Source organism: Epinephelus lanceolatus, chromosome 11, assembly GCF_041903045.1.
Source record: "Epinephelus lanceolatus isolate andai-2023 chromosome 11, ASM4190304v1, whole genome shotgun sequence".
NCBI classification, from domain to species: domain Eukaryota; kingdom Metazoa; phylum Chordata; class Actinopteri; order Perciformes; family Serranidae; genus Epinephelus; species Epinephelus lanceolatus.
In genome coordinates this window covers 30,800,132-30,811,215 of record NC_135744.1, presented here as the reverse complement: position 1 = coordinate 30,811,215, position 11,084 = coordinate 30,800,132, and the positions used below count along the sequence as shown (strand labels likewise).

Genomic DNA, 11,084 nt, shown 5'->3' with positions numbered 1-11,084 from the left:
TGTAAAATTTCAGTCAAACTCATACTGTCTGAAGCACAATGTCTACTGTAGAGAACAGAGCTGCACGTCAGCGCTGTGTTCTGTGATGTAGACAGACCGGAGCTCCTCTCTGACCTCTCTTTTGTCTGATCCCTTGAGTCCATTGTACTTAAGAATCAGAAAAAGAAAAATCAATCCAATGACCCTCCTGCATTCATGAAATATACTCACAGGATTATTTGGTGCAACTTTCTATTGGAAGCCATTGAAGCATCCACTGTATTTTCATTTAGTTTGTTCATATTACAGGATAAGGCTGGTATTGTTCTCGATTTTTCTTATTGTCAACAAATCCCATAAAAGACCAAAACTAACAAGGGCAATAATCTTTCTGTCATTACTTTTGCACTCTCTATTTTTGGCATTCCACCCCAAGCCCATTCATCCCCACTGACGACGTTAATTGTTAATAATAATTTATGGCATGTAATACTTGAAGTTTTTGGGGACAATTTTCTGCAAGGGATTAATTTGGACCATGTTTGGTGCCTTAGTGAGTACCTGCTCAACATGACATGGCAAACGAACATCATTAGCAGTTCAAGAACAAAATGTTTTCCTTAGGCATTAGAGACCAAAAACAGAACTAAGAGAGCAGGCACTGGACTTAAGTTCAGCTAGGTGACCATAAGTGTAAATCTAAATAAATTATGATGTTGCTCTGTCACTGCTGGATGTGTAAATAAGCAACTGCTATCGGGGCTAAAGCTGTCATCGCTGCTGAGATGAAAAGCGTGTCAGCTGGTGCAGGGAGCACCCACTAGATTCCCTATATGACTGGACCACTTCAGGTTTTTTCCTACAACTGCTGAGGTCTGCATCTGGGCCAGGGCGCAGGAGACAGGGCTCGCCGCTTGGTTGTTGACAATCTCCTGGAAAACTGTGACATACTGTGCTCACAAGAGACGTTTTTGGCTAAGCAAGACTTTAACACTCTAAATATCAATTTTCATGGTGCTGGTGAATCCATGACTGATCTCAGTTCAGGAATAATCGGGGGTAGGATACCTGGAGGTGTGGACATACTGTGGAACAAGAGGCTTGATTTATTTATTAATGTGGTTAGGCTTGATGTAGACTGGTGTACTGATGGACAGTTCAGTCGCAGCGGCAGGGGTTTTATTATCCTTAATGTGTATACACCATATGAGTGTACTCAGAATGAAGATGAATATCGCCTTTATTTATTCCTTTATTCAGAGCAGCACTACTTCCTGTATCTATGTCATTGGGGATATGAATGCAGACATTGCTGACAGAGGCTCATTGTTTGCTAATCACATGATCCAGTTTTGTCAGGAAAACAATTTAATGGTGTCAAGTAAAGAGCTACTATCCTCAGATAGTTATACTTAGGTAAGTGATGCCTGGCATACTGCCTCATGGCTGGATCACTGTATCAGCACAGCTGATGCACATGCATCTTTGGAGGGTATGAACATTCTGTATGGGGCAGCAACCTCTGATCACATGCCTGTGGGTATGTTGATAAATGTTGAAGATATTCCTATGCTTTCTAGTGACAGTTATGATTTCAACACTGAACTACTGGACTGGTCTGCTCTCTCAGGGGAGGATATTGCTGCCTATTATGTTGATACAAATAAATTATTGAGTAATATTCATCTACCCAGAGATGCAACTAGGTGTAGTGATGTACATTGTAATGACTGGAAGCACAGGGAGGAAATTTCCTCTTTATAAACTCATGTTGTGAGAGCTCTGTATGAAAGTAGTAGACCCTATTCTAAACAGAAAAATAACAGGGGTAATGTGAGGCCTGGCTGGAATAAGTATGTGGCTGGGTATCATGAGAAAGCAAAGCTAGCCTTTAAGTCATAGGTTTTGGCTGGTAGACCAAGACAAGGGCCTTTGTTTGATAATAAGAAACATGCTAATGCATTGTATAAATATGCTGTTAAATTTATCTGTAAAAATGAGCAAGCTATGAGGGATGACTTTAGGGCCGAGAGGGTAATAAGTAACAATACTACTGATTTTTGGAAGGAGGTGAAGGTCCTTAACAACTGTAGAATACCGCCCCCATGCACTGTAGATGGTATCTCAGGGGTTGACAATATTGCTGAGCTATGGAGACAGCACTACAGCACCTTATTTAATTGTGTCAAAAGTGATATATTTGTGCCTGATAATGATGAGTGGGTTGATTTGAAGATAATTTTCTCACATGAGGTGTCCCACACTATAGACAAGCTAGCAGATAACAAAGCATGTGGTTTGGATCACATCACTGCTGAGCACATCAAATATGCCAGCATGAGGTTAGCTCCCCTCCTTGCCATCTGCTTCAGTGCTTTTTTAATTCATGGATTCTTGCCGGATACAATGATCTCTGTCTTGTTAGTTTCGGTGATTAAGGACAAATCTGGTAAAGTTGGCTGCTCTGATACTTACAGACCAATAGCCCTTGCCAGTGTATTGTATAAAGTTTTTGAAAGCATCCTGCTGGACAGAACTGTGGAGATTATTTCCTCTACTGATAACCAGTTTGGCTTCAAAGCTAAGCATGGCACAGACATGTCATATATTCCTTAAAGGAAATTGTCAATACATACATAGATAAGAATTCCTCGGTTTTGATGTGTTTTATTGATGCTTCAAAAGCTTTTGACCGGGTCAATCATTTTAAGTTATTTGTCAAAATGAGTCGCAGAGGGGTACCCAAATGTATTGTGAGAATTCTGTCTTACTGGTATACCAACCAGTCACTGCAGGTTAAATGGGACCATTGTGTCTCTGCCCCTTTTGGGGTCAGGAATGGAGTCTGACAAGTTGGAATCCTCTCACCAATTCTTATTAATTTGTATCTTGATGACCTGTCTAACAGCCTGAAAACCTGTAACACTGGGTGTATGATAGGCAATACTTTGGTGAACCATATTATGGATGCTGATGACCTTGTGGTCTTTAGTCCCTGCAGTGCTGGTCTCCAGCAGCTTCTTAATGTCTGCTCTGAATATGGTGTTGTCCATGACATGAAGTTTAATGCAGATAAGAGTGTGGTCATGATCTGTAGAACAAAAGAGGACAGATGTAAAATGTTCCCTACATTCAAATTGTCAGATAATAATTTGAAAGTAAAAAGTAAAGTATCTTGGACATTTCATCACAGATCAGTTTAAGGATGACCAAGATATTTACAGGCAATGCTGTGCTTTATATGCTCAAGCAAATAGTTTGCTTCGCAAGTTTGGTTCTTGTACAGAAAGAGTGAAGGTGGCTTTGTTCAGAGCACACTGCACTCCTCTCTATACTGCCCACTTGTGGTCAAATTACAGTAAAGCGAGCCTGCGTAAACTTCAGGTAGCATACAATGATGCTATGAGAATTCTGCTGAAAAGACCTTGTTGGTGTAGCGCCAGCTAAATGTTTGTGGCTGCAGGAGTGAATACGCTGCAAGCCACCTTGAGAAATTGTATGTATAAATAAATATGTCGGCTGAACAGCTCAGAATGGTATGATTATGGCACTGACTAGTATCAATTTAAGCATTACGTGCTATCAGTACAAGATATGGAAGCACTGGTATATTTGTCTCCTCTGAGGGCATTGTTTTAGTGATTTTTATATATTGCATTGTGAATATGTTGTGTAAGTTTCTTGTATTGTGTCTATTGTCTTTTATATCTTTTGTATGTACTGTCTTTTGTATTGTGTTCTTATCTGGACCTTTGAGTCTGTAATAAAGTTTATTATTATTATTATTAGTGATTTAGCTTTTGAAATCATGCTTCAATGACATAAAATCCTGTGAACTGTTTGTTTGCTTTCACACCACAAATGTACCAACACCAGAGTCCCTTTGGAAGCTCACCAAGACACCTTTTCAAGTGGTGTCAGTTTGGTTGTTTGGATCAGAATTTGATTTACACCTATCTCACCAGTCCACATGAATCATGATAACCAGGAAGATGGACCTGAGTTTGTTTCAACTAAACTAATCAGGTTATATGTGAAATCACCCATACCTGCTGGGTCTCACGAGGACCTTCCATGCTTATTCTTTATCAAATTAAATAAACACTCCAGTCAATCTCCAATGTCTCTCAAGAATGTATTTTATTACCAATCTAGCGCCAGGAAGCCAAAACTTGACACAACTGTGGCTGCAAAGATTTCTGCTTGACAAAAACACTTCCATTATGATTGATATACAAGAAAACAAGCTACCAGAGGGGCATGTATGACTCTATCTGGTCATTTGCTCTAAGCACCAAAATCCAGTCCAAACAGTAATCACAACAAGCACCCCTTAAGAAATTGAGACACAACAAAGTCGCTAAATCTTTACAACTAGCAGTCTGAACCTCCTCTGACATCAAAGGCTGCTCTCCCCTTCTCAGTTATTCAGCAATTTACATAAAACTTAAGTAATTTTTTACCACAATCCTGTTACCAATATGTTGCTTCCTCCAAATCTTTTATCAAATCAGAATACACTTTTATACATGTAACGCAACAACCAATAGAAACAGCAACAAAAAGGTTTGATAAAACCTGGTCTTTTCATAACCACCTCCAACACAACCATTTAATAATATGCATCAATGCATTCTGAAATTACATCCTACAACACAGTGAATGTCACATTTGGTTCAAGTAGCCTCAATATGACCACAATCCTTGATATAAACATCACTCTGCATAAACATGGAAAAACATTTAGACAAATCTGTGCTGTTCATCTTTTCAGAAAAAAATGTTATTCAAGAAATCAGCTCCACAGAACCCATGATTCCTGTGGCTGTTTCACAAATTTCTTCAACAAAAGTCTGCATGTCCGGTAAGAAGGCCAGAAAGGTTTAATGTCAAATAGTGATGAGTTAGAAAACACAGCAGACTAATCCAGAAGAAAGGTGCAGGCAAGAAAACAAGACTGGCCTCGATTAAACAAATCTTTAATAATAATGATAAATGTAAAAAATTAAAAATCACCTTCTTTATACTTTAGATTCTGGACCAAATGAAAACGAAAACAAAATACTTTTTATATGTGCAGAGACACAAACACAAATAAATAGAGTGTCTTTCCAGAACACAAGCATATAAACACAAATTAAACCAAATAGCAGAAAATGACTCTTATTGTATGTGTGTTGTACATGTGTTATACTGTGGACTGTAGTTATGACTACAGTACTATTGTTTATTTATTATGTTGTATGTTTTTACTGGACCTTTGAGTCTGTGCAAATAAAGTTGATTGATTGTACATGTTTTAAACTGTGGACTGTAGTTATTACTGTATTGTGTTACCTTTAAAATGGCTATTTTAGTTGATGCTCAATAATCATAATGTCCTTTTTTGTGGAATAAATTCAAGTTAAATTTCATATTACAATATTTGCAAGGGTAAAAAAAATGCATAGTATTTACAGTAACTATTGCTTGATTAATTTTACTCTAACAAGTTGTACTTTAATGTACATAATGGAACAAAATATACACAAACGATCACTTTATGATGACTTTCTTTACTGTAATTCTGGATTTATTTCTAATTTTTAATATTTTTTTTACAGATTCTTTGATTTCTTGTGTCTGTAGAACATAAATGATTGGGTTCAACATTTGGGAAAAGACGGAGGTCATTGTCAGGTTAATGATCAAGGCATTTGGATGTATTTTGGTGCCTATAGTAAGTGTGGTTAACACCGGGAGAAAATAGACTGCCACTAATGAAAGATGACCTGTGCAGGTTTTAAAGGCCTTGAGTCTTTCCTGAGCTGTGGCCACTTTAGACAATGCATAGCCAATACATGAATAACTAAACAAGATGAATATCAAAGGAAACCAAAGAATAAGACACACTAACATCATACCAAGGACATAGCTGGGGAAATAATCATTGCACACAAGCAGGAATATCTGGAGATGATCACAGAAATAGCTGTTAATAACCACAGATTTACAGAAGGAAAGTCTTGTAAGGAGACCAGCTGTAGTGAGTACTGCAATTATGACAAAGACCCAGAAAGAGGCAATCAAAGACAGCATGAACCTGTTGGTCACCTTCACTTGATAGTGCAGTGGGTCCATGATAGCTATCAGTCTGTCATAGGACAGTGCAACCAGATTAAGAGTCTGCATTGAAAGGCTAGTGTAGCAGAAAAAAAGGAACGTCAAGCAGTCATTGTAGGGGATGTAATGATGATTAAACAGAAAGATATCAAGAACCTTTGGCATCAGAGTAGTGCTACTTAACAGGTCTGCAAATGCTAAATTAAAAACTGCAACATATTTTGGAGTTCTCAGATTATGATCCAAGTATATGACGACCATCACAAGTGTGTTTCCCAGCACTGCAACAACATAAACAAAAAAGAGAAAGACATAGTAATAATTGATATTAGGTATACCAATAAATCCCCTTATTATGAAGTATTCAGGTCTCACAAAGGTGATGTTTTTTCCAAGAGCTGAGTTGAAAAACTCCATTGTAAAATTTCAGTCAAACTCATACCATCTGAAGCACGATGTCTACTGTAGAGAACAGAGCTGCACGTCGGCACTGTGTTCTGTGATGTAGACAGACTGGAGCTCCGCTCTGACCTCTCTTTTGTCTGATCCCTTGAGTCCATTGTACGTAACAATCAAATAAAAAAAAATCAATCCAATGACCTTACTGCATTCATGAAATATACTCACAGGATTCTCTGGTGCAGCTTTCTATTGGAAGCTGTTGAAGCATCCATTGTATTTGTATGTAGTTTGTTCATATTACAGGATAAGGCTGGTATTGTTCTTGAGATTTTCTTATTTTCAAGACAGTAATCTTTCTTTCATTACTTTTGCACGGTCTGTCTTTGGCTTAACCCCAAGTCCATTCATACTCAGTCCATACTGAACTCTGTTCAGGGGAAATTCTGAAGTCTTCTGCAGTGAGAGGAAAGTGAACAACACCGCAAAAAAGTAATCAGTACAATGAGCTATAAGTTAATGTTAAGGCTCGAAGTTAATGTGTTTAACACTGCTGAAAATAAAGCCCATTAACTTTTCTTTTGAACAAAAAAAGGAGGTGAAGGACGAATCGCAGGGATCAACTAATGAGGCTTTGCACTTCACATGAACTAAAGCAGGATACGTTTTTGTTAGCATCGTGGCTAGTATTGACTGGGGGTTGAGAACAACGTTAGTGAAGGTACCATGACCCCCAGTGTCATTTCAACAATGCTGACGTTTAAAAAGAAACGCCATGTTCTGCACATTTCATATCATTTCCACTTAACAATTAAACACAAAGAGAAGCAGCACACATGCACTTGCAGTACAATATACGTCAGTGTCTCTTCTCCTTACCTTGTTAATCATGGTAAAATCATCCCACTGAATGGCCAGAAGTGATATAGTGATATTTACAACAATATGATCGAATCAGGTGAGAAAATCATTTAACCTAACAAAGATCAAAACCGGGCCTTACATAGTATAGCTGGCATCAAGCTCTATAGTTTGTCTGGCCAAAGTAGCAAAATGTTGGCTGCACAAAGGCATACGGAGTGTCAGGATCCCCCAGTTTTCCCATACCTTCCTCCTGATGCCACATCTTATAGTTTAAAAGCTCAGTTTTTTTGGTACAGCAGTTTATTAAAACTTAGTTCTGGGTTGTCAACGCTGTGGGTAGTGCATCCCATCACACAGCAGCTTTTAGGAATTTGTGCTGGTAGACGCAAGCAGACACCTTCACACAATACAAAGTCAATAGAGAGCAGTGAATTGTTTTCTCCTCCAGTCTGGGCGTTGATACAGGGTGTAAAGCAGGTGTCTCGTGCAGGAATAAATCAGGGCCTACTACTGCAGGATCATTTTTTTTATCGACTTTAATATATACAAGCACTTAAACTTTAATAACTTTTGACCTACTGATCAGGGAAATACCCGTGCTGACATACACATCTGTTACTAAGGCTGATGTTTCAAAGCATCAAAGCTGCAATGGTTGCTGTGCTTTTTGTTTTGTTTTTTTAACCCATAAACTGGTGAGGGAATTGAAAGCAAGTGGCCAGTGAAAGACGCAAATGACGCCAGTGTCCCCAGTGAAGTCACTGACCTCTGCTTCAAGCAAATAAATTAGTTGTCCAATTGGAAAAGTAACAGGTGCGATTAACTGCAGAGGGTCATCCACAGCGAGCAGCTGTAGTAAACTGCTTGCTCTGCATCGAATGGTGTGACCCAACCCACTGTGTTCAAGTTATTAATAACTTAGTGGTTTAGCTTTGAAATCATGCTTAAATCACATAAAACCCTGTGGATTGTTTGTTTGCTTTCACACCACAACCGTACCACACCAGAGTCCCTTTGGAAGCTCACCAATACACACCTTTTCAAGTGGTGTCAGTTTGGTTGTGTTGATCAGGATTTGATTTAAACTTTCACACCAGCCCAAATGAATCATGATAACCGGGCAGATGGACCTGAGCTTGTTTAAACCAAACTGATCAAGTCAGGTGTGAAATCACCCTTAGAGCCTCTCTGCTGCGTCACATGGGGACCTTCAGTGCTTAATCTTTATCGAATTAAATAAACACTCTAGTCAGTCTCCATTGTCTTACAAGAAGGTACTTTATTACCAATCTAGCACCAAGAAGCCAAAACTCCACACAACTGTGGCTGCAAAGATTTCTGCTTGAATAAAACACTTCCATTATAACTGATATAAAAGAAAACAAGCTACCAGAGGGGCATGTATGACTCTATCTGGTCATTTGCTCTAAACACCAAAATCCAGTCAAAACAAGTAACCACAACAAGCACACCTCAAGAAATTAAGACACAACAAAGTCGTTTAATCTTTACAACTAGCAGTCTGAACTGTTTCTGACATCAATTGCTCCTATTACCTTCTCAGTTATTCTTAGGTAATTCAGCAATTTACATAAACATTTGGTAATTTTTTACCACAATCCTGTTACCAATATGCTGCTTCATCCACATCTTTTCTCAAACCAGAATACACTTTTATACATGTAAAACGACAACCGATAGATACAGCAACAAAAAGGTTTAATAAAAACCTGGTCTTTTCATAACCACCTCCAACACAACCATTTAATAATATGCATCAATGCATTCTGAAATTACACCCTACAACACAGTGAATGTCACATTTGGTTCAAGAAGCCTCAATATGACCACAATCCTTGATATAAACGTCATTTTGCATAAACAGGGCAAAACATTTCGGCAAAATTATGCTGTTCATCTTTTTAGAAAAAATGTTATGCAAGAAATCAGCTCCACAGAACCCATGATTCCTGTGGCTGCTTCACAAAGTTCTTCAAAAAAAGGTCTGCATGTCCCGTAAGAAGGCCAGAAAGGTTTAATGTGATATAGTGATGAGTTAGAAAACACAGCAACTAATCCAGAAGAGAGATGCAGGCAAGAAAACAAGATTGGCCTCGATGCAACAAATCTTTAATAATAATGATAAATGTAAAAAAAATAAAAACCACCTTCTTTATACTTTAGATTCTGGACCACATGAAAATGAAAACAAAATACTATTTTTATATACAGTAGACTCCATCAAGTAATGTGCAGAGACAAAATAAACAGAGTATCTTTCCGTTACACAAGCATATAAACACAAATTAAACCAAATAGCAGAAAACGACTCTTATTGTATGTGTGTTGTACGTGTGTTATATTGTGGATTGTAGTTATGACTGTATTGTGCTACCTTTAAAATGGTTATTTTATTTGACGCTCAATTATTATAATGTCCTTTTTTGTGGAATAAATTCAAGTTAAATTTCATATTACAATATTTGCAAGGGTAAAAAGTACTTAGTATTTACAGAAACTATTGCTTGATTAATTTTACTCTAACAAGTTGTACTTTAATGTACATAATGGAACAAAATATACACAAATGATCACTTTATAATGACCTTCTTTACCGTAATTCTGGATTTATTTCTAAATTTTAATATTTTTTTTGCAGATTCTTTGATTTCTTGTGTCTGTAGAACATAAATGATTGGGTTCAACATTTGGGAAAAGACAGAGGTCATAGTCAGGTTAATGATGAGGGCATTTGGATGATTTTCACTTTCAAAAGTATATGAGATTAATATTGGGAAAAAATAGATGGCTGCTAATGAAAGATGACCTGTGCAGGTTTTAAAGGCCTTGAGTCTTTCCTGAGCTGTGGCCACTTTAGACAATGCATAGCCAATACATGAATAACTAAACAAGATGAATATCAATGGAAGCCAAAGAATAAGACACACACAAACCAAACCAATTACATAGCTGGGTACATAGTCATTACATGCAAGTGGATATATCTGGCTATGATCACAGAAATAGCTGTTAATAACCACAGATTTACAGATGGAAAGTCTTGTAAGAAGGCCAGCTGCAATGAGTACTGCAATTATGACAAAGACCCAGAAAGAGGCAATCAAAGACAGCATGAACCTGTTGGTCACCTTCACTTGATAGTGCAGTGGGTCCATGATAGCTATCAGTCTGTCACAGGACAGTGCAGTCAGATTAAGAGCCTGCATTGAAAGACTAGTGTAGCAGAAAAAAAAGAACGTCAAGCAGTCATTGTATGGGATGTAGTGATGGTTAAACAGAAAGATATCAAGAACCTTTGGCACCAAAGCAGTGCTACTAAACAGGTCTGCAAATGCTAAATTAAAAACTGCAAAATATTTTGGAGTTCTCAGATTATGATCCAAGTATATGACGACCATCACAAGTGTGTTTCCCAGCACTGCAACAACATAAACAAAAAAGAGAAAGACATAGTAATAATTGATATTAGGTATACCAATAAATCCCCTTATTATGAAGTATTCAGGTCTCACAAAGGTGATGTTTTTTCCAAGAGCTGAGTTAAAAAACTCCATTGTAAAATTTCAATCAAACTCATACTGTCTGAAGCACGATGTCTACTGTAGAGAACAGAGCTGCACGTCGGCACTGTGTTCTGTGATGTACACAGGCTGGAGCTCCGCTCTGACCTCTCTTTTGTCTGATCCCTTGAGTCCATTGTACGTAACAATCAGAAAAAA

The 11,084-nt window shown here is 37.8% G+C and overlaps 2 protein-coding genes across 2 annotated transcripts; both read right to left on the bottom strand.

The window, feature by feature from the left end:
• Positions 1–5,514: 5,514 nt before the first annotated feature.
• On the bottom strand, positions 5,515–6,498 carry LOC117261928 (olfactory receptor 1E16-like). The gene has a single exon (XM_033634541.1). The coding sequence runs from the start codon at positions 6,496–6,498 to the stop codon at positions 5,515–5,517; it is 984 nt and encodes a 327-aa protein (XP_033490432.1).
• A 3,437-nt stretch (positions 6,499–9,935) lies between these two features.
• On the bottom strand, positions 9,936–10,919 carry LOC117261653 (olfactory receptor 1-like). The gene has a single exon (XM_033634056.2). The coding sequence runs from the start codon at positions 10,917–10,919 to the stop codon at positions 9,936–9,938; it is 984 nt and encodes a 327-aa protein (XP_033489947.2).
• Positions 10,920–11,084: the final 165 nt, after the last annotated feature.